General features: G+C 45.5%; 2 protein-coding genes across 8 annotated transcripts in view; one reads left to right on the plus strand and one right to left on the minus strand.

Annotated features, from left to right (window-relative positions):
* Positions 1-4,668, minus strand: part of TMEM62 (transmembrane protein 62) — a 55,456-nt gene extending 50,788 nt beyond the window's left edge. Inside the window, exon 1 of one of the 4 annotated variants that reach the window (XM_073348579.2) lies at positions 4,246-4,666. In XM_073348579.2, coding sequence (XP_073204680.1) covers positions 4,246-4,425 — 180 coding nt within the window. In that variant the 5' untranslated portion in view covers positions 4,426-4,666. Of the gene's footprint in view, positions 1-3,914; positions 4,091-4,245 lie in introns of those variants that run through there. The other 3 variants (XM_073348578.2, XM_073348580.2, XM_073348584.2) reach the window with 3 other exon arrangements.
* Positions 4,669-9,793: 5,125 nt separating this feature from the next.
* The window catches only part of UBR1 (ubiquitin protein ligase E3 component n-recognin 1), a 149,748-nt gene continuing 136,671 nt past the window's right edge, over positions 9,794-22,870 (plus strand). For 2 of the 4 annotated variants that reach the window (XM_073348599.2, XM_073348601.2), the window contains exons 1-3: positions 9,794-10,151; positions 16,809-17,065; positions 20,343-20,421. In XM_073348599.2, coding sequence (XP_073204700.1) covers positions 10,062-10,151; positions 16,809-17,065; positions 20,343-20,421 — 426 coding nt within the window. In that variant the 5' untranslated portion in view covers positions 9,794-10,061. The remainder of the gene's footprint in view (positions 10,152-16,808; positions 17,066-20,342; positions 20,422-22,870) is intronic. The other 2 variants (XM_073348598.2, XM_073348600.2) reach the window with 2 other exon arrangements.

The raw sequence follows: 22,870 nt of genomic DNA on the forward strand, positions 1-22,870 counted from the left end.
AAAGGCATTCTGTTCTCTCTCCCTCTTCCCAGACATGACACAGCACAAGGGATATTCAATGTGCTACATGCAAGACAAAAATATACCATGTTATCGTCTGATGGGCTTTTGCACAGATGGAGCTCCATCTATGACAGGCCACAAAGCAGGTCTGTGTGCCTTGGTAAAGAAATTTGATCCTTCTGCTGTGTGATTCACAGAGAACACCTAGCATCTAAAGCTCTGAGTCCAGAGTTAGGGGAGTTTTGCACCAGGTCATGTCTATTATGAACTACATCAAGATTCAGCCTCTTCGCAAGTGTCTGTTTGCAAAACTGTGTGAAGAAATGGGGTCCGATCATGACGTGTTGTTCCACACTGAAGTTCTTGAGAGGACATGCACTGGTATGATTTTTTGAACTAAAAGACAAGCTGCATGCACATACAATGGTCTGCAAAAAGAAAGAGTGAATTCACTGATTTTCTATGTGACCAAAGAAAGATGTGCCTTCTTGCCTATATCACAGACATATTTGGGAAACTGAATGAAATGAATACAAGTCTGCAAGGAAAGAACACCCACATCCTTCAGCTGAGCGATCAAATCACAGGATTCATGAAGAAAATTGTTTTCTGGAAGACTAATCTATTGAAGACAAACTATGAATCCTTCCCACAACTTTGCAGGTTCCTGACTCACAATGGAATTATTCAACGTCCCACACAGGTGATGACTGAGCTTCTCAGCCAGCAGGAAGAAGAGTTTGCATCCTTTTTCCCCCAACCTAGATGTGACAAAGTATTATTGGGTGCGAAATTCCTTTCAGTGCAAGTCTGATGCCATGGATTTGCCAGCTCATCTAAATTTCCTGCAATTGATTCTTGCGAGAAACATATGCCCAACTTTCTCTCCCAGAGTTCTGGTTCGCTGTCAAGAATGAATATCCTGCACTCTCAACATACACCTTCAAACTGATGATGCCATTCTCGAGCACATAGTTGTGTGAAGCTGGATTCAGTACACTTGTGTCCATCGAGTCTCGGTACTGATCTACCATTGATGTCATATCAGAGATTAGATGTTCAATTTCTACCACGCCACCGGATTTTGAGAGGCTGTGTCGCAACATGCAAACTCATGTCATATTACAGCATATTAATTAATGTACTTAATATGTAAATTCCTTGGATTCCTCCACAACTATGTTGCTTTGTTCCTGTCTGAGGTAATAGGAAACAGTAAGTCTGAAAGTGGGGTCACACAGGCAAAAAGTTTGGGAACCCCTGAGTTAGCTGTAGAGTGACTACTGAATAGAGTGACTGTGTTAGCAGCTGACAAGTTGTGCTAACCTGAGCTGTAGCGGATACCTCCTGGTAGGCCAATCACCTTGAGTTAAAAGCACCACCAACATTGACTCAAGGTTTTTGATATGTGGATGGGACTTGAGTTGGGCAGCACTTGATTTTAAACTGAGTTAACTCTACAATGATAACAAGCACTGCATGAGTTGAAGAAAAATAACTTAAAATAACTTATCTGGAAAACCCATAGAAGAGGAGTGGGAGGAAGAATAGGAGGACAAAGTTTGGGAACCGTGGTTATGCACAAGGAGCTCCAGTTGAAGTTAGTAAATTACTGAGCATATACAGGGGCAGATTTTTTCCCTAAACCTACCAGAATAAAAGTGAAGTGTCAAAGGTAGCATATAGCTCAAACAAAACAAAAACACATATCAACAATAAATAGGAAGCTATTACCACAGGAACCTATTAATAGATATGAAAGGTGGATGAATCATTACAAAACAGTCAAAGAAAAAATAATTACAAAGAAGAGTATAACTGAGCAGCAGGAACACAGGACATCTCAGCTGAATTTATTGTAAGTACATAAACAATTGGTGCACATTAAAACACTAAGTATCAATGGATCTAAACATTTATATAATCTTATGGATATGCACTGTATAACAGAGACTTGAGAAAAAATGAAGGCCAAGGAAAGGTTTCAGATATGACAACCCAGTTCAGATGCTATCAATGAGTTTTACACTAAAATCTTAAATTTGGTATTTTTAGAAAGTTTTATATAAAACCCAATATGAATTAAGAAGTGTTTTAACTTTTAATTATATTTAGAACTAATATTCATTTTTTATGCTAGAAAGGAATTTAACCATTTCCCTCAGTTATATAATTCCCAGAACAGCACCACCATTGAGGGCAGAACGCCTCTGATGTCTCACTAGAGCAGGGGTGGGCAAACTTCAGCTCGTGGTCTGGATCCAGCCCCTCTGGGCTTTGGATCTGGCCCGCGGATTTGCCACCCCCGTGGTGCTGTGGACCAGGTGCTGCTCCGGGAAGCGGCCAGCACCACATCCTTGTGGCCCCTGGAGGAGCGGGGGCAGAGGGCTCCGTGCACTGCTTTTGCCTGTGGATACCTCCCCTGATGCTCCCATTGGCTGGGAATGGGGAACCGCGGCCAATGGAAGCTTCAGGGGAGGTACCCACAGGCACGTGGAGTCCTCTGCGCCCCCTCCCCCAGGGGCCGCAGTGACATGGTGCCGGCTGCTTCCCAGAGCGGTGCGGGGCCAGGGCCAGGGCCAGGGTAGCCAGGCAGGGAGCCTGCCCTGGCCTCCGTGTGCGCCGCTGCCACCCCGGAGCCGCTCCAGGTAAGCAGTGCTGGGTCAGAGCCCTCATCCCGAACCCCTCCTGCACCCCACACTCCAAATCCCTGCCCTGAGCCCCCTGCCGCACTCTTCCTGTACCCCAACCCCCGGCCACACCCTGCACCCCAACCCCTTTCCTGAGCCTCCTGCCGCACCCTGCACCCCTCCTGCACTCCAAACCCCTGTCCTGAGCCCCCTCCAGCACTCCGCAACCCTCCCTGCACCACTGCCCTGAGCCCCCTCCCGCACTGTGCACCCCCTCCTGTACCCCAACCTCCTTCACTGAGCCCTCTCGTACACCCCACACTAGGGTGACCAGACAGCACGTGTGAAAAATCGGGATGGGGTGAGGGGGCTAATAGGAGCCTATATAAGAAAAAGACCCCAAAATCAGGACTGTCCCTATAAAATTGGGACATCTGGTCACCCTACCCCGCACCCCATCTGTGCCTCAACCCCTCGCCCTGAACTCCTTCCTGCACACCGCACTCCCTCCCACACCCCAACTCCCTGCCCCAGCCCTGCATTCATGGCCCTGCAAGCAATTTCCCCACCCCAATGTGGCCCTCGGGCCAAAAAGTTTGCCCTAGGGTATTAACCCTTGACTTAGCTGGATGAGTTCCCTTATCTTTCATATCTCCTTCAAACAAAGAGACATAGTCCTCCATCCAGTCTGGTAAACTGGTCAAGCCCCATCAGTTATAGTTAATTGTGAGAGAGACTGGGAACAGGAAAGTATTTTCCAGTTTACCAGGGGAAAGATGCCAGAATTTAGCCTAAGGAAGATCAACACTGTCAACTTGCCAGGAGTTTGAGAGCTGCAACAACTTGCATAAATAGGAGCAGCTTGCAGACACTCTCATCATTATATAGAGGAATAACCCACACCAGGTCCTGGCAAACACCTCTACACGTAACAGGAGGCCATGAGCCACATTTTGCTCACCCCAACACAGGGCTGGCACCTATCCTGATATTTTTGGTAACACGTCAACGCTGTAAAGAGATCTTGCATCCAGGAACCTGGCCTTGCAAGAGTATTAACGCTTCCAGGGCCTGCAAAACTTCAGCATGTTGCGCCATGATGACATTTCAATACAACGTTCCCCCAGTACAACATGAGTGACATGCGCATGGAACATCACACCGGAGGCCACTGCCATTTCACCATGATGGAGGCCATCGCCTCACAACTTCAGGGCAGAATCACCACTAGAACCGGTCAAAAGCGGACAGACATTTTGAGAGACTTTGAAAATGAAATACATTTCAACCAAACACGTCTAATCCCTCGCTCTCATGGCCGTGCATCACCATGGCTATGACATCCCCCGACATCACACCATTCGCTGCCACGCTGCTAGCACAGGCCACCGCCGCGCCACTCTACCGCAGGGGAACCCCTCTGCCGCCACGGGGAGGCCGCCAAGCCAAGCCAAGCGGCCCCGCTTCCCCGCCCCCAGACATCGCCATGGTAACGCTCAGGCTGCCCCTCCCTACAGGCCTGAGAGCAGCGGCCACCGAGAGGGCAGCGCACCCCGCTGCAACCGGCCGCCCCCGAACACGGAGCCCGGGATCCTGCCCCGCCCCCACTCACCTGCACCACCCAGAAGAGGTTGGAAGCCTCTGGCCCGGGGGCCGGCTCCCGAGCGAAAGGGCGGCGCTGGCCCAGGCGCTGAGGCCCCGCTGGGCCGTACCAGTCCAGCAGCAGCGCCACCAGGGCCGCCGCCAGCAGCCCCGCCGCCAGCCGCAGCATCCTCCCCGGCCCCACAACCATTCATCCACCCCGGGCAGCACCTGTCGCTGCGGCCGCCGCCTGCCCTTCTCCGGGCCACCCTGCTGGCTTCACCGCTTCCGCCCCGCATCGGCCCGGCCAGAGCGGGCCCTCGCGCCAGGGCTTGTCAGGCCGCCACTTCCTCCCATCTATGGTCTTCTTGGAGGACTCCTGTCTCTCCCTAGGCTAATCCTGTTCCCGTTGCAGTCAGTGCGGGAGGGGAGAGGTGCAAGTTAGTTGAATGGGATTTCAGCTCAACGCATTGAGTCTAGCAGGCCTTGCCAAGCGTCAGTGCTGTGGGGGAAGGAGGCCTCCTTCCTGCGGAGCCTGTGTTTATATAACGTATCATGTTTTAATTCATGTACTCCCCCATTGTCAGGCTGATGGATTTTGCTGCAGATGTTTTATCTTTCATTCAAATATCTCACCGATCGTTATGTGAAATTTCCCCCACAGGTGTTGGTCCCAGCTTTGTCCCCACTGGAGCCAAGGGTGAAAGTGGGCCGCTACGGCGTACTGGTAAAAAGTGGCCGCCGGTACTGGCCTGTGCGCAGCCAAAGTTAAAGCGCTGTTGCAGCAAAGGACCCTGCTGCACTTTAAAGTCATTGCTCCTTATGCCCCCCTGGGCCACTGACCGGGGGGGGGGGGCAGCAAAAGGGGCATCTGCCCTGGGGCCAGCTATTTAAAAGGGCCCAGGGCTCCCAGCCGCTGCCACCGTGACCACAACAAGAGCCGGAGCCCCTGGTGGCACAAGCTAGGCAGCACGGATGGGCTGGCTAGGGGAGGCTGACTCCCAGCCCTTCTACCCAAGGCCCCACCCCTTCCGCTTGAGGCTCTGACCCTTCTGAGGGTCCAGAGCCAGGCCCCCATACTGGTAAGAGCTTAATGTTATCTTCACCCCTGACTGTGCTGCTCATGTACTTGAAGGACATCAGTGTCAACTCTCCTGGTAGTTGGTGATTTTCTTAAAACCTTGTTGATTGTGTTAGCATATGTATTATGGCTCTAGAGCCTAGGGCTTGAAGAAGAAGAAGAAATCTCAGTTTACTGCTTTCAAAAAAAGTAGTAACTCTCTAACCCTCAAAAAACTTGAAAATTTGCACCCAACAGGCTCAAAAGACAAGAAAAATAAAAAGAACTCAAGATATATTAATTTAAAAATCTCAGTTTTTAAATTAATCTCATGAATTGGGGGGCAGAGGGAGAGACTCAATTTTTAATACTTGGAGTTGGCAATATTAGGACTCACCCCCTCTCACTTCTGTATTACTTTCTTGCAACAACCGTCCTTCAAAAAGGATGGCTGCATGGAGATTCCTTTAGAACTTATTGGCAACTTATTGGATACCCCTTTCTTGGCCCAGGGAAGGCCACCAACAAAGCAACATTTGTGGGGACTTCCTTTGCTTGAGTGGCAGATGTGTTGAAGTTGGAATGCTTTTTTAACTTGTCTCAAAAACAATAATATCAATTTAGGGATCTGAGGCATTTGCTGGACAAATGGCCAGATTAAATTCACTTACATCACTCTCCCCAGCATGGTAGTTGGAGTCACTGTGTATTCTGCACATTACTGCAGCTAAAACTTGAATTTTAACCCTTGCTGGATTGCCACCTTTAGAGGTGTCGTTTGTTCAGGGCAATTTTGTTGCATAAAATGTTGTCATTTATTTGTACAGTGATACTCTGAAAAAATGGTACATCAAAATGCAACTTCATTGCATGAAGTATGTCAAGGTTCCTTTCCCACTCTGAACTCTAGGGTACAGATGTGGGGACCTGCATGAAAAACCCCCTAAGCTTATTTTTACCAGCTTAGGTTAAAACTTCCCCAAGATACAAACTATTTTACCTTTTGCCCTTGGACTTTATTGCTGCCACCACCAACCGTCTCACAAATATATAACAGGGAAAGAGCCCACTTGGAAACGTCTTTCCCCACAAAATCTTCCCAAATGCTACACCCCCTTTCCTGGGGAAGGCTTGATAAAAATCTTCACCAATTTGCATAGGTGAACACAGACCCAAACCCTTGGATCTTAAGAACAATGAAAAATCAATCAGGTTCTTAAAAGAAGAATTTTAATTGAAGAAAAAGAATCACCTCTGTAAAATCAGGATGGTAAATACCTTACAGGGTAATCAGACTCAAAACATAGAGAATCCCTCTAGACAAAACCTTAAGTTACAAAAAGACTCAAAAACAGAAGTCTGCATTCCATTCAGCACAGCTTATTTTCTCAGCCATTTAAACAAAACAGAATCTAATGCATATCTAGCTAGATTACTTACTAAATTCTAAGACTCCATTCCTGTTCTGTTCCTAGCAAAATCATCACACAGACAAAGAGAGCCCTTTGTTTCTCTCCCCCGCCTTGAAAGTATCTTGTCTCCTCATTGGTCATTTTGGTCAGGTGCCAGCGAGGTTATCCTAGCTCCTTAACCCTTTACAGGTGAAAGGGTTTTTCCTCTGGCCAGGAGGGATTTTAAAGTGTTTACCTTTCCCTTTATATTTATGACAAAGTATCAAAACACAATTTATGGTGATACCATAAATTCCGTTTTAAAATAACCCCCCTTACTTCCAACAACCTTCAGCCTGTGTGGGCTTTGGCACACACAGAGCTAGGCTCCTCCTGGTCAGTGCCATGGGCTGGAGGCTCTTGGGCTTTCCTGGGGCGCCAGCCCAGCCAAGAGGCAGTGGGGGAAGGAAGGAGCCTGCTGGCAGGCTGCTAGTGAGCTAAGCACTCCAACCAGGGGCTGATTCTCCTCACAGTGCTGGGAGCAGGACATGCTCCGCCGGGGGGCGTGGAGAGAATATGGAGGAGCTGGGAGGCAAAGGGACAAAGCAGGTGGAGGACAGCAAGAGGGGGAACATGTAAAGGCTGGCGCCTGCCAGCACTCACCAGCTGCCGCAGCTCACAGCCAGCACTGGCCAGAAATGGAACAGGGGGTGGGGCCCTGCTGGCCAAGAGCCGGCACGCAGCGGGAGCTGCGCTGGCAGACCGGCAGTGGGAGTGGCCTGGCCCTGCACACTGCAGCTTCACCCTGCCACCAGCCTTGCATACCCACCCCCATCGCCAGCCACTGGACACCCCACCCTCCCACTTGTTGTTGGGGGGGGGGGTGTGTGGTGTGGTTGGCTAGCAGGGATCTCACCAGCAGCAGGACCCGCCAGTACTGATGCAGGGGAGGCAGAAAATATGGGACAATTTGCCTGTTTTTAAGAAATAGTCAGGACACCTGCAGGATGGCTTAAATATTGGACTGTCCCTTTAAAAACAGGACATCTGGTCACTCTAACTATGTATACATACAATAGATTTCCAAAGGGGTTCTGTATCTCCATTCATAATTTTTTAGGGGTCTGCAAATTAAAAAAGGTTGAGAATCACTGGACTTGATGACCCTTGTGCTCCCTTCTAATCCTATTGTTCTATGATTTCTACAGCAACAGCTCTGCCAAGCTGCTTCAACTAATCCTTCCACCATTCAATACAACTACACCCAGGTCTGAGAAAGAAGTTGGAGTGCATGCAGATAAGTATTGGAATTGAAATCTGTGGGGCCCACCACAGCCAATGGCGCATTCTCTTAGAACTTCCGCATCTCTCTTTATTAAGGCAAGGTTACATTAAATTCCATAAAACTTTCTTAACATTTAGAGTTAAAGTTGCCCAGTGATGACTGGTGGCTACCAGCATATGGAGAGAAATAGAAAGATAAGGTATACACCACCCTCACAATGCAGCTTCCAAATCACTACTGGGAATGAGTCCAAAGGGGGTTTGGACTCATTCCCAGTAGTGATTTGGAAGCTGCATTGTGAGGGTGGTGTATACCTTATCTTTCTATTTCTCTCCATATGCTGGTAGCCACCAGTCATCACTGGGCAACTTTAACTCTAAATGTTAAGAAAGTTTTATGGAATTTAATGTAGGTTGTCTAACACTTTTCATTATACAAAAGAGTCTTCTGACCTTTTGTGGAAAAGCTGTAACACCTCCATTGTTTGCAGCAGATCTTTGAAATTCAGTAGGTGGTAACACTTTGGGTTAGAGAAATTCCTTTCTTTATCCCATGACATTCCCTTCAGGTTTTGCCTTGGTATCGTCTATTTGAGAAATTTGCAACAGTTTAATTTAAGTCTGTTGAAAAGCAATAAAGCGTTTGTCTACACAGGAAAACTATACTTACAAGATGTGAATGCAAATGGCTGATGTTCTACCAGAATGACTGTGTGAACACTCTTATTCCAGAGTAAGGGCAGGTCTACATTTAAAATACTGACTAGGTGCAGCTGCACCGATGCAGTTTGCACCACTGTAGTGCTTAAGTGAAGATGCTCCTATGCCAATGGGAGAGCTTCTCCCACTGGCGTAGTTAATCAACCTCCATGAGAGTCAGTAGCTACCTCGACAGGAGTAGCTCTCCCACTGACATAGCATTGTCTACACTGGGGGTTAGGTTGGTGTAACTGTGGGTATGTTTACACTGTGAAGCTGTTGACAAAACTTTTTTGTCTCTCGAGGGTACTTAAAAAAGCCCCCTCCTCCTGCGAAAGACAACAATTTTGCCGACACAAGTGGTAGTGTGAATGCGGCTTTGTCGGCAGGAGCGCTCTCCTGCTGACAAAGCTAACGCCACTTGCGGGGCTGGAAGTATTTTGTCAGCAAAAGTGCCGACAAAGAGCATTTACACATGCTGACTTTTAACGACAAGGCTGTGTTGACACTGTGTTGACAAGGCTGTGTTGACATATAGGTATAGTTAAACTGATACAGTTATATAGCTCCTTGTTTGGACACATATTCTGGAATAAGGCCAGGACTACACTACAGACCTATGTTGGGATAAACGATGTTGCTCAGGGCTGTGAAAAATCCACACCCCCATGGGCTTGTCTACACCACGCAGCTTTTCGCGACAAGGCTGAAAAGCTGCATGGTGTAGACAAGCCCATGGGGGTGTGGATTTTTCACAGCCCTGAGCAACATCGTTTATCCCAACATAGGTCTGTAGTGTAGTCCTGGCCTTATTCCAGAATATGTGTCCAAACAAGGAGCTATATAACTGTATCAGTTTAACTATACCTATATGACTGGTAAGAGCAACTTCTTGTTAATCAACTTACTGTAAACCAAAATCCGAGTGGCCACACAGGGCTCTGCACTGGTTTATCATCACAGTGCAGCTTCCTCCTATGGACAAGCCCTGACGAGAAGAGCAGCCTTTAGCGCCACAGCCCCTCGGAAGGGGTGTTGAGCAGAGGCACCGTCCTTCTGCCGTCCACCCGCATTCTGGCCACCCGCGCTGGCTGCTTCCGTCGAAGTTCGCTTCCGCCACCACTAGGCGTCGGAAGCTCCGTCCCCCCTTCCCGCCCTTCCCCTTCCTCTGCCCAGGAAGCAGGAAACGGGATCGGCTCTGAGAGCAAGTAAGTGCAGCGGCTTCAGCGGCTGTGACTGAGCAGGCGCAGGTCGCTGGCGCATGGTCGGTGGCAGCCAGGTGCGCGCACTGTCGGCAGGCAGCTTGGGGCGCTGCAGCTTGGCCCGTCGGCCCCGGCAACTTGTTCCCGATCGGCTCGGTGGCGGAGAGGCGGGGCGGGACTTGCCTTGGCGGCGGTGTCAGTTGCCCTCAAAATGGCGGATGGAGGCGGTGGAGGAGCCGGATCAGGAGCGGCGGCGGGAGCGAGTGGTGGGATGCCCGTGCCGCCCCAGGAGCGGGCCATGGTGAGACTCCTGTCCTATGGGTCCTCCCGGGGGGTCGCCCGTGCCCGGCCCGTGGTGACTTGGTAACCTCCGCGCGGACAGGTTGGAGCCTCCAGCGGATGGGAGCCCGGCCCCTTGCCCGCTGCGGGAGTAGCGGAAGCCCTGATTGCCGCCCCTCAGGAGAGGTGAGGGCCCCCATCCGCTGGGGGTTCGCGCCCCGGGCTCAGTGTGGACGCACCTAGCCCCCATTGTCTGGCCTGCGGTCAATGGCTGTTTCCCAGTGGCACCGTCCCATGCGAGGGTGACACCCGTGCGCTGTGTAGTCTGCACAGCCTAAGCCTGAGTTAGGTGACCAGCGACCATCGATTGTCTTGTAGAGATGAGCGTCAGTGACAGGCGGAATAAAGTTTTCATTGTGCGAACTTGAGATAAGGGATGATGGCGATATTTTGCTTAAACGCAAGTTGCCCTGGGTTTGTATAGCAGAAAGACTGCTCGATATGCTTTAAGCAGCCACTCAGTGGCATGACAAGAATGGCCCTGATGCACCAGTAAAAGCAGTGTTGCAGCTGGGTACTCTCAGCAATATTTTGGAACAGGCTGTTAAAACAAGCAGTTGCCTAATAAAGGGTGATCTCTTGTATAGGTTTGGGTCACTAGTGAAAAGTAATATTTTCATAAGGTCAGTTGTTGAAAGTGATAAAATTAAATCATCCACCTCATCATTCTGATCTGAAGGTTGTCTTGAAGAATAATAATCTGTTGAAAGGCTCTGTGATTTTTCCATCTTCCTAGATTTGCACAGCTGAAGTCAGGGGAGGGGCCTTTTTGTCAGAGGTGATACATGTCATGAAGTTACATTTAGGTTTAAAATGGAGGACAAATATTCACTGAAGTTCTGGGTTGCTATATGGAATTTATTCTTTGGGACAGGTATGTTTAGGGGCCCTTTATTCTTTATTGTCACTTTATTATTGTTTGTATTAGTGTCTATATGCCCATAGAACTGGATCTTATTTTCTTTCATCAGCCCCTGGAAAGCTGATGACTTCAAATGAAAATAAAGGGAATGGTATTGAATCAAAAACTTTAACATAAAATCTTGCCTGAAAACTCTAGTCTGAGAACTCTTTTAAAAGCATAATAGTCTACTCTCCTATAACAGGACAATGTTAAGTGGGAGCTGCACATTTATCAAATAACTATTTTACCTATTTATCTTTTTCTTCTAAAGCAGACTTTAGAAATACCCAATAAGGCAGCAGTTCTTAACCAGGAGTGTGGGGCCCTGTAGGGGGCTGCAAGCAGGTTTCAGGGGGTCTGCTAAAATAGATCAGAGAGCAGGGCCGGTGTTAGACTTGCAGGGGCCCAAGGCAGAAAGCCTGAGCCCTGCTGCCCATGGTTGAAGCCCAAGCAACTTAGCTTTGCAGGGCCCCCTGTGGTGTGGGACCCCAGGCTTGCTACCCTCTAACGCTGGCCCTGGCTCTTAATCTACTGGATATGCAGAACAGTTGTGTGGTACACGTGGGCTGTGGAATTTTTATAGCATGTTGTGGGGGAAAGAAAAAGATTCAGAACACCTGCAATAAGGTAGTCAGTGTCCAATGCTGGGAGTCTTCTGAGCTATAGACTGGGCTTCAATGGTCACTGGCTTCTACTTTAACTAGCAAAACAACTGTTTTGTGCACTAAAGTAAAATTCAACCTTGTAAGAGTTTATTTTGAATGTGAGTTGGGAATTCCAGCTGCTTGACAGAATAGCAGGGAAAAGCAGAGTGTTAATGTGATTGGTAAAATGTAGTAGGATTGATACCATTCAACTCTCAGCCCCCAAATTCACAGAATAGGATAAGAAATAGAAAAATAATAGATATGGTGTCATTGGATTTGGATTAATTTAAATAACAACAAGCCTATTGCAAAGCCTAAATGAGAGGATTTCTTTATCATAGCACTCAGAAATCTCATTTGATACTTTGTGATCTACAGATGAAAATCATTTTATAAAAGTTTGTGTTCCATTTCCATACACACCTGTTCAGATAGCCACAAGTAGCTTATGGAGAGGTGACCGTCCTCTTCTTTGTGCATTATACCGTCTTAGTCTCCCTAAAGGGATGTTTCTGTATCCAGACAAGTGCAATTCTCTATCTCCCAACCCCTTCCAAGGTAATGATCATTTAAATGAGGTTTGGCAAAAACATCCACAATTCATTCCCTTCTATTTAGGGGAAAACTGCTCACCATACAATAGAGATTAACTTTTTGAAAGGTCTTAGTACATTTCCATGTGGAAAGACATTTGTCTGTTTTTACAGAAAAAGTGTCTGAATACAACATAAGATTCCTCTCCCAAGGATTCTTAGTGGTGTGTAATGCCATAAGACAACACTTCTGTAATCTTAAAAACCATATCCTTCTAAAGAGACACTAAAATGACTGGTAGAAGAGACCAAATGCCCTAAATAACTGTGGATTCTGCGTGAGCTCTTTTGACAAAAGTTGCAAAATGAGAAATTCCAAAGTTAGTCATTTGCAGCACATTGAGTTCAGGAGGAGTTGCCAAAATCCAAATCCAGATGCTGGAAGAGGAGGAAGTACCGAATGGGGAGGGAAAGAAAGAAAATGATGTTGTAGATGCAGCATTAACAAAGGCCAGGAAATATGGGAATAAATGCCATATAATAATCCTCCCCAGAGACCCCAGCTTCTTCTGTATGCTTAGCCACAGGTATCTAAATACAACTTGTGCTGCTTATGCTAGGTGCAAAGTTGTGTTTAAAACTGTGTTAAATTGTGGTGGCTTCTGCTCAAATAAATTTGTTAGTCTCTTAGGTGCCACAAGTACTTCTTTTCTTTTTGCGGATACAGACTAACACGGCTGCTACTCTGAAACCTGGGGTGGCTAATGCATTTTTAAAATAGATCATTTTTTGTAGTTTAGACATTCTCTGTGAACGATTAGAAGGCAAAAATAGTACCTTCACTTTATGCATTTGATAGTACTGTGTGCACAAACAGTTTCAGTTTCACTGCTTCCCTGTAGAATTGGTCCATTTCCCTGTTTGGGTTTTTCCCACAGCAACAGAGGAGAGAGAACATTTTTAAAATATAGGGAAACATGATTGTAAAGTGTAGGGAAACTCAGGGAGAGTGTAGTACCTGAAACTGCTGACATTTCTGATAATCTGTTACCACTTTTTTTGTTTTCTTGTTTGACTAGATTTCACATTCATGGTACCCACTAAAACAGTAAACTGTTCTGAAGTGATCCCCTGCCTTGGCAGGGATATGGTATTGAATTACTAATAGGTCTCTCTCTTTTCTAACTTTTATGACCCCTTACGGCTACTACTCTGATTTTCTTCATTTGCATTACTAAAATTCAGGAACTGGACATGCTAAGTTATGGAATTGGAATCTCTGACAAAGTACAGGGAGGCCAAGAGGATTTGTGCTCAGGAACAGGACTCCATGGGCTCTGAGAGAAGAGATGAGATCAACTGAAAGTCAACATTTGTACTACTATAGTCTGCTTTGCTTTCAGATTCAGTAACTGCAGCACTAGGAAGCTCACAGAATACCTGTTAAATTTAAAATAAAGCATTGATCTTATGACTGTGATTGTGTACAGTGAAAATTGAAGGGAAATCTCTCATAATTTAAACTCTGCTGTGAGAACAATGATGGCCAATGATTTGTTTTCTACCATGTCATCTAGCTGCAGGGTTAGACTATGAAATGGTAAAAACACTGGTGGTCAGTGTACAGTAGACCTTTCACTACTGCCAGCATTATTGGTGGGAGATCACCTAAAGTTCTCAGTGTGGACAAGGACGTAGATGTACTGATGTTGAGAAGATGAGGCACTTTATGGAAATTATGCAGTTTTTAATAGTCCGATGTTAATTATAGGTGGGTCTAATAGCATTGCCTATTATTAAGGTTGCTCAACCCTTCTCATGATAAGATCCTGTTCAGTTGCTTAGAACTTTGCTAGTTTTTACCATTTGGCTGAAAAATTCTAAACGGTGTCTGGTTCAAGTTGAATTTTTTAGAAAATTCTAATCAAAATAGTTCAGCTGTTTCCAAGAATGAGGGTAGGGAAAAATGTGTTGTTTATGTTACATTCTTGTCTTTGAAATGCTCTCATGGTTTGGAGCAGAGACTTGACATTTGCCTAGCGGTAGACTTTGTGTTGTGCCTTTTGCCATCCCTGTGAAAATTTGCCCAATTTTGGCCACATTACAAGCCTTTGAAAAAATTGTAGTTTGTACATGCATAAAGACTTGAGATTTTAGCTGTTGAGCTCTAGCAAGAGTCTGTCCTCACTGAGAATGCTCTAGCTCCTCACAGCTCTTAATACTGAGCAGACTGTACATGGTCCATCCCCACAAAGGGATTGAGCATGGTCTAGTTAAAGGCTATGGAGCTCAGGAAGGACTACATTGTAATAGCTGCTCCCAGCTGCTCAGGACCGGGTTGGGGATGAGCATGGGAATAGATAGCCTGTCTCTCCTGTTCTCTCAGTGAATCCCCGTGGGCACCCAGGTTGAGTGGAGAAGGAAGCAGTCTGATTTGAATGCAGAGGGGCCAAAAGCCAGACTGGGGGAGGTAAAGGAGTAAGTAGGGACAAGTAGCCAAGGTGAGACTGGGACTGTGTGGGGGTGTATAGGGGGAAGAGACCTGAAGATAGGGAATTGGAGACAAATCTGACAAGGAGCTTGGGTGTGATTGAGAGAACTGGGGGTGGCTAGGCAAAGAGACTGAGACAAGAAGCCAGGGCAGGGGCAGAAGTGGAGAAACTGAGATTGGATGAGGAGTCCAGGGAGAGAGCCTGGGACTGGAAACCAGTGAGGGATGGAGAGACACATTGGCTGAGGACTCAGGAGCCAGGGGTTGTACAACGAGTTTGGGGTGGAAGGATGAGACTGACTGGGCAAGGAGACTGGATCTGGGTGTGGGGAGAGACTGCGTGTCACGGAGATTGGGAAAAGGGACAGTGAGCTCAGAGCAGGAGACAAGTACTGGCTGGGCAAAGAGACTGACAAAAAGCTTGAGGAATGGACACTGGGAGTGGGTATGCAAGGAGAATGGGACTGGGACAAGGAGCCATGGATGGAATAGAGATATGACTTGGACGAGGACAAGTTGGAGGGGAGAGAGGCAGAAAGTATTAAGTTTGGGGAAAACAGACAAGTCTGTGCCCATCACAGCACATTCCTTTTCAAAGACTGAAATGGAGCCCAAGATTCCAGAGTCTCAACAATCAGCTGCTGTTGGCACGTATCTGTGAAATCCACTAGCAAAGTGTGGTACTTCCCCCCCCCCCCCTCTAATGCTGGCCTACCGAGAGGATGACAACCTACTGCTGCTACCAGTTATTCTGTTAACTCAAGTGGTAGAAGTCTGTGTGGTGAATCTAAATGTTCCAGCCCTGTTTATGAACCATGAAGGTGTCAATATGGTGCCCCATGATTTTTCTGATGTTTTTTTCAGTTGCTGGGAATAATTAAGAAAGGGATAGATAATAGGACAGAAAATACTGTGTTGCCTCTATATAAATCCATGGTACGCCCACATCTTGAATACTATGTGCAGATAGGGTTGCCCCATCTCAAAAACAATATATTGGAATTGGAAAAGGTTCAGAAAAGGGCAACAAAAATTATTAGGGATATGGAACGGCTTCCATATGAGGAGAGATTAATAAGAACACTGGGACTTTTCAGCTTGGAAAAGAGACGGCTAAGGGGAGATATGATTGAGGTCTATAAAATCATGACTGGTGTGGAGAAAGTAGATAAGCAAGTGTTATTTGCTTCTTCTCATAACACAAGAACTAGGGGTCACCAAATGAAATTAATAGGCAGCAGGTTTAAAACAAATAAAAGGAAGTATTTCTTCACACAACGCACAGTCAACCTGTGGAACTGCTTGCCAGAGGATGTTGTGAAGGCCAAGACCATAACAGGGTTAAAAAAAGAAACTAGATAAATTCATGGAGAATAGGTCCATCGATTGCTATTAGGTTTTATCTTTAAGTTAAATGTGAAGTTTTTTTGTCTTTCATGTGACAGATTTTCTTTAGTTGAGTCCACTAACAAGTTGAGCAGTCTATTCCTTCCATGTCAGACTCCCACCCTTTCCAAATTCCAATGGACTTGTACTTTTTGCTTGCTGGCTAGAGAAAATTTTATTGAGGGAGGATCATTTGTGAAAATAACTTGTATTTATGGGAAATATGCGTGTAGCTACCTTCTGACAGATGTATTTTTTTTGGCTTATGTTCACTAGAAATGCCTCCGACTTTAAAAAGAAATTAAAGAGTGGGAATACTATGAAAGAAGGCATGAAGTTCAGAACTGAAGAAAAGAAATCGAGCAGTTGGAAAGCACCTGTAGGAGTCTAAAGAGCTAGAATAGGAGCAAATAGCAGAGATGTGTCGTGGGGCAAAATATTAAGTCTCAAAGGTTCTAAAACTAAATATGAACTACTTTCTGTTGTTAATTTATCCTGTAAATGTGGATTTGTATTTTTCCTGGTGCACAGAACTTCAGATTGTTGAAATAGAAAATGCCCCTGGTTTTGTAGTAATCATTGTTTCTCCTTAGATATCCTCATTGCCTTAATTTTATTTCTCCACTGACGTATTACCCCAACTCTAATTTTCTTGCAGTGGTGGGATGAGAGAGTTGACTTTCAGGCTGCCTTTTTACAACAACTGGCAAAGTATGTTCCAGACATCTACTCTGCTGAAATGGACCCCTTGCTGGAGAAGCAGGAAGAAATGGCCCAGATAACCATATTTGACCCTCTGGAGTGGTACTTGTTTGGGGAAGACCCGGATGTCTGCCTGGAGAAACTGCGGCAGTGCGGAGCTTCTCAACTCTGCGGGAAGGTGTTCAAAGGTGGGGAGACTACATATTCTTGCAGGTAAGGCACTAGTCATCATGAATATTTCCTGTGAGGTCACTCAGCAATAATAGACTTTATAAAATTATTTTTGCTGCTAGATGGATCCCGCTAGGATCCTTGAGTAAGTGGCTATGATAATTGTTTTGCTATCACAATCTACTTTAAATTGAGCACAAATTATATTATATGTGAAAAGCAAAAGTTGAAGTTCTCTGGGTGTTTGCAAATCATATTAAGTTTCTTGACTTTAAATTGTCAATAGGTGTGTAGAAGACTTAGTCCCCAAAGCACAAGAAGTCTTTCAACTGCAGCATGGTTTGATCTACAGTCCTCCTATCCTATCATCTTCTTTTGTCATACTCCCACAATGCACTAGTCTGGGGAGATCCCCATCCCTTTTTATTTTAAAGGCACTGTGCAAGCTGAAATAATTGTAAAATTTAGCTATACTTGCTGATTTTTTTTAAAGAAGCTACATTTAATTTAGACTAATTAAGTATGTGGGATGAATCAAATTTAAGATAGAAAAGAGTGAAATATACTAGTTCCATTCAATGACTATTTCATTATATGAGCCGAATGTTATTCTAGGTGAGCTGGGAGCACTGCCTATTATAAGGTTTCCTGACATTTCCCTGAACATTTCATCTGCACTAAGCATGCTCCATCCATCACCTCACCACTCCTACATATGACCAGACCATCCCAACAGAGCAACTGAATGTGCCCCATCCTGGGATAGGGCAGGACTTTCCCTGCAGTTGTAGCTCTGGGCTGCTGCAAGTCAGGCTGGGGACTGTAATTGAGAGCAGGGAGTCTGTCTCTACTGTGATCTCAATAACTGCCCTGCTGGGCACAGACAGAGTGGAAGCAGAAGCTCCCTTATTCAAATGCAGAGGGGACAAGAGCTGGACTAAGGTGGGGGTCAGGGAATGTAGATTGGGACAGGGAGCCTGGAAGGAAGGTGACTGGAACTAGAGAATGGTGGCTGGGATTGGAAGCAGAGGGAAACTGGGAATTGGGGCAGGTAGAGGCTGGGAATGGGAGATTGTGGTGAAGGGGACTGCTAGCCATTGGAGAAGGGACAGAAATTGGATGAGGAACCAGGAGGGAGGGAATTGAGACTTGCTGTGGGGGGAGGGACTGGGAGTGTGCATGGGAGACTGCAATAGGGAGTCCAGAGATTTGAGGCTACCATTTGCTGGGCAAAGGGACTGGTACTGGGGTGAGAAACCTGTGGAGTAGAGACTGGAACTGCCTAGATGAGGAGAATGGGACTGGGCTCAAGAGCTAGGGATGGGGAACAGACAGGATAGGGTTAGGTTAGAGAGTACAGAGCAGAAAGGATCATGCTTTGGGGTAAAGGGCAGAAAAGTCAGTGCTCACCAGAGAACTCTCCCATTCAGAGCCTGGAATGGATCTCATGATTCCAGAGTGTCTCCATTCCTGTGCTGTTAGCAAGTATCTGTGAACCCAGTGGCAAATTGTGTCCCCTCTCGCTCCAATGCTGGTCCACATAGAGGATGACAACCGACTGTTGGTATCCATTACTCCTTTAACTTAAGTAGTAAAAGTCTGTATGGTGGATTTAAAGGTTCCAACCCTACTGATGACCCATATGGGTGTCATTATAATGCCAGATGATGGAATGTCAGTTGTTTTTGGTTTTTGTTTAATTTTTTTTCCAATTTGCTTGTTTAAAAACCTAGGAAATTGCACACACAAGGCTATGTTAAGATTGCAAAGTCCAGCACTCAAATATTAGGAAATGCCAGAATGAAAGTTGTCTATGCAACCTTAATTCCATTCCCTTGTGGGTATGTATTATGATATAGTTTGTTACATGATCACATACTATTTTCTCCACTGGACCCCTTCACTATTCAGTAAATGGGAAGTACAGTTGCATATCTTCCTTACTCAGTATGCAGGGTGAACATCTATTCAATCATTTGTTTTATCCTCTTTGTTTTAATGTGTGGCCCTAGGCCTTATTTACTGCACATTATTAAAATCCTGCTCCGAAGAGTCAATTATTAATTTCCTCATGGGCTTTTTCTGTGATGGTCATCACTATAGTATCTGAGTCCTTCACAAACATGAATTTATTTTCACAACACCCTTGTGAGGTAAGGGTTTGATATGTCCATTCTATGGATAAGGAGCTAAGGCACAGAGCTATTAAGGTCAAAAGTATCTACTAAGCTTGGGTGCCCAATTTGAGGCACCATGACCTGACTTTTCAGTGTATTTAGCAATATGAAGCACTTTGTATGTTCAAAACATAGCTCCCATTGACTTCAGTAGCACCAGTGAGTGCTCAGCATTTCTGTAAATTAGACCCAGGGTCTCAAGTCAAGCACCCAGAAAATGAGGAACACACCATTAATGATCACCTGTGAAAAGTTTGTTTTGAGTGACTTTCCCAGCAATAGAAACTCCGTGGCACTGGCAGAATCTAGTTCTTCAGGGCAGCGTTTATTTGTTTTTACCATGAGACCATATTTTCTCTTCCTGCAGTCCCCTGCCTCATTCCCTACACACCTTCCAAGCTCTGCATAAATGAGGCAGGGTCTTACAGATGACAGCCTTCTCTACACAACAACAATTCATTCCCAGCACAGGTCTGTCCAGTGCACTGAATGAGGCAGAGGTCCCGTGGAAAAAATATAGTATGAGCTCATGTAATTTAAGACTGTATCATAATGTATACACACTAGGGGGCTGAATTCAAGTTGAGCTGGAAACATTAATTTTGGCATTTCCGAACTTGAGAGCTTGACTTTGGAACATTAAAAACTACATTAAAAGAACATATTATGTGTAATTGTATTATAAAGGGACCCTTTCCGTATTATAAATTGTAACTGATGTAACACAGATGTAACATAGCTTTTACATCAACATCTTGCATTGTTAAGATGATTACAACTCTATTCAGAAACCACATTATAGACTACCCAAGAGTAGTCTCTAACATCTTGTTGTTCTTTAAGATCCCTGTCCATGCTAGGCAAGGGAACACTTGTACTAGCAACTATTGTTGGAAAATGGTAGTCAGGCTGGTTTTAATAGAACCCTGCTTATGGATGTTTAAACGGTAGCATTGCTAATATGGTTCAAACCAAATGTGGAAGGGTTGGAACATTCATTCTATATCAGTAGCATGACATAGCCATGCTTTGATGCCTGAAATTGAGTTTGGCACCAGCCGTAAAGGTGTAACTATGGCAGCAGTTCTAGTATATGAATATTTTATTTTAGAATGGTATCCAAGTTAGTATTTTTGTTGCAGAGACTGTGCAATTGATCCGACATGTGTACTCTGCATGGACTGCTTTCAGAATAGCATTCACAAGAACCATCGTTACAAGGTATGAAAATCTGTACTGTAAAGTTGTACATGTTGCTATGGAGAAGTTTTCTTGTGTGTAATAGCAATACACACAGATTATGAGAAACTTCAATTCCTACCCCCTGAAAATTACCAATTTGTTGAAATGAGTGCTGGAACAAAAAAGAGCATGTCTTTCATAGATCTAATTATTGTTATCCCTTTTGACCAGAGCAGTTAGACAAAAAAGTGTGGTCTAGTAGGTTGCTCCACTTAGGAGGGGAAATTGGTGCTAGTCAGATATTTGTTTGTTTGCAGTTTTGTTTATTTACAAGGCTGTACAAAGCCCTCTGTCTCTGAACAAGGAAGAAATCAAATAGCAGAAAACTGCTTCTTTTGCTCTCAGAACCCGAGAACACTTTTTTAGGCTGCATGTCTGACCCAGAAAACTCTTCCCTGGTTTCTTCCAGGATCAGACACTGTGCTTTCAGCTGCTCCTTCAGGCTGTCTCCCCGAGGGCTTGTCTCTCTGTGGGTTAATATGCACTAACATGTTTGTGCACTAGTTGGTCCGTGTAGACATTGCTGGTGCGCACTGCAGTGTACAGTGTCGTACTGCACTATGTTAAGTGCACTGTGAAACACCAGCAGCGTTTACATGGGCCGATTAATGCACAACATATTGGTGCACTTCAAAAGTCAGACCCCTATAAGTGCATTTATCCAACCGTGTATGTCTTTCCCTGTTTTTTGTCTGTTCTGTCTTACCTGTATAAAACAATACTCAGCAAAATCTCCTGGGTGGGTTCACATCCTCCTTTTGTTTTAGGTGAGGGTTTATCCTTACAGGTGTGAACTCACCCTTCAACAAACATAACTATCGGTCTCAATGAGGTTTTGACTCAACACATAAAAAGGCTTCATCCAGCGCATAACGCTATAATTGCATATTGGGAAAACTAGTTTTCGGGAAACTTTAGTTGCAAAGTTAAGCACTGAAAAGTAAGGTAATTGCAGAATTAAAATTGCAAGGACAACCTTAATGTGGCAACCTTATGTGTTGGCATTGTGATAGCTTTGCCCAAAATCATATACAGTAGACACCTGCAACTAGATACCCACAGGCCAGCCAACTCTGGCTCATGGGCTCCAGCTAGAGCCCGGAAGTCTACACAGCAATGAAACAGCCTCATAGCACATGCCCAAGTTGGCTCTCACAGGCCAGGTGCTGGTGTCTAGTTGCTGTGTGGACATACCTATAGTAAGTAAATGGCAGAGCTGTGCTCTCTTGTCCTGAATCCCAGTCCAGTGCTTTAAACAGAAGAGCATGTCATCTCCCTACAACTGTCTTACTCTGTCTATTTTGTGCGCAGAGCAAACAGTATGTGATCACATAGTTAGCCTTAGTTATCATATAGTCATTATGATTTGGTCATGGCAGTCATGGATTGTGTGACTTTACCAGATCTCTGTGACTTCTTCGGCTTCAGCCTCTGTGACTTCTTCGGCTGTGTGCCCCTGCCTTGTGGCGGGGGCTGTAGTTGGGGCCCTGCACCCCCCTCGTGGCTTCCGAGGGCCATGTGCATCTCCCTTCCCGCCAGTGGCCGGGGCTGTGCACCTGTGGTTGGAGGTGAGGCTGTGAGCCCCTGTCCCGCACTGTGGCCAACTCTGGAGCAGGGGCTGTGCGTGCCCCCGTTGCGGCTGGAGCCGGGGCTGTGGTGGCCCCCCCAGCCACCATGGCGAGGGGGCTCGGCCTGTCAGTCTCTGCCCCATGGGACTCCAGCTGTCATTCCTCCTGCCATACCTAGCTCAGCCACCCGGTTATTTTTAGTAAATTCACAGACAGGTCATAGGCTCTTGTGAATTTTTGTTTATTGCCTGTCCGTGACTTCTACTAAAAACAGTGACAAAATCTTAACTTTAATGATACACGCGCGCGCGCTGAACTAAGGTTGCACAGGCAATAGTAATAATCCTTGTAACTGGTAGATTATTCCAAAGAATTTAACAGACAGGTAGGTTGCCTATTAGATATAGAGGCCAGATTTAAATCTCAGAAATGCAGTGCACATGTTGCACATCTCAATTCCATCACTGTAGTTAGGGATGTGCAGGAGCAGGTTTTTTGGTTTTATTGTAGAGGTGTCAATTTCCATCTCCACATCGGAGATTTAAATCTGCCTTTGATTTAGTAGAGTACATTAAATATGCAAAATAATAAGTGGGCAGAGGCACTTTTTCCTCTCCTCTTCTTTAGCTCTTAGTGGAAAGAACAGAAAATACTGGAGCTCTCTAACCTCTCTCTTGTTTTGATATGATGTATAACTTTTTGGGGTGTTTATGGCTTTTTGGGAATGTGCAAAAGATATCTCAAACTCTTTCATTTTAATTGGTTTCGCTGTGCTAATCAAGCAACTTTTTAGCAAATCTGAAGAGGATAATTTAATTCATAGGACTGAGACACTTGTTATAACTTACAATTGTTAAAAT

The sequence above is a fragment of the Lepidochelys kempii genome, chromosome 6, assembly GCF_965140285.1.
Source record: "Lepidochelys kempii isolate rLepKem1 chromosome 6, rLepKem1.hap1, whole genome shotgun sequence".
Lineage (NCBI taxonomy): Eukaryota > Metazoa > Chordata > Testudines > Cheloniidae > Lepidochelys > Lepidochelys kempii.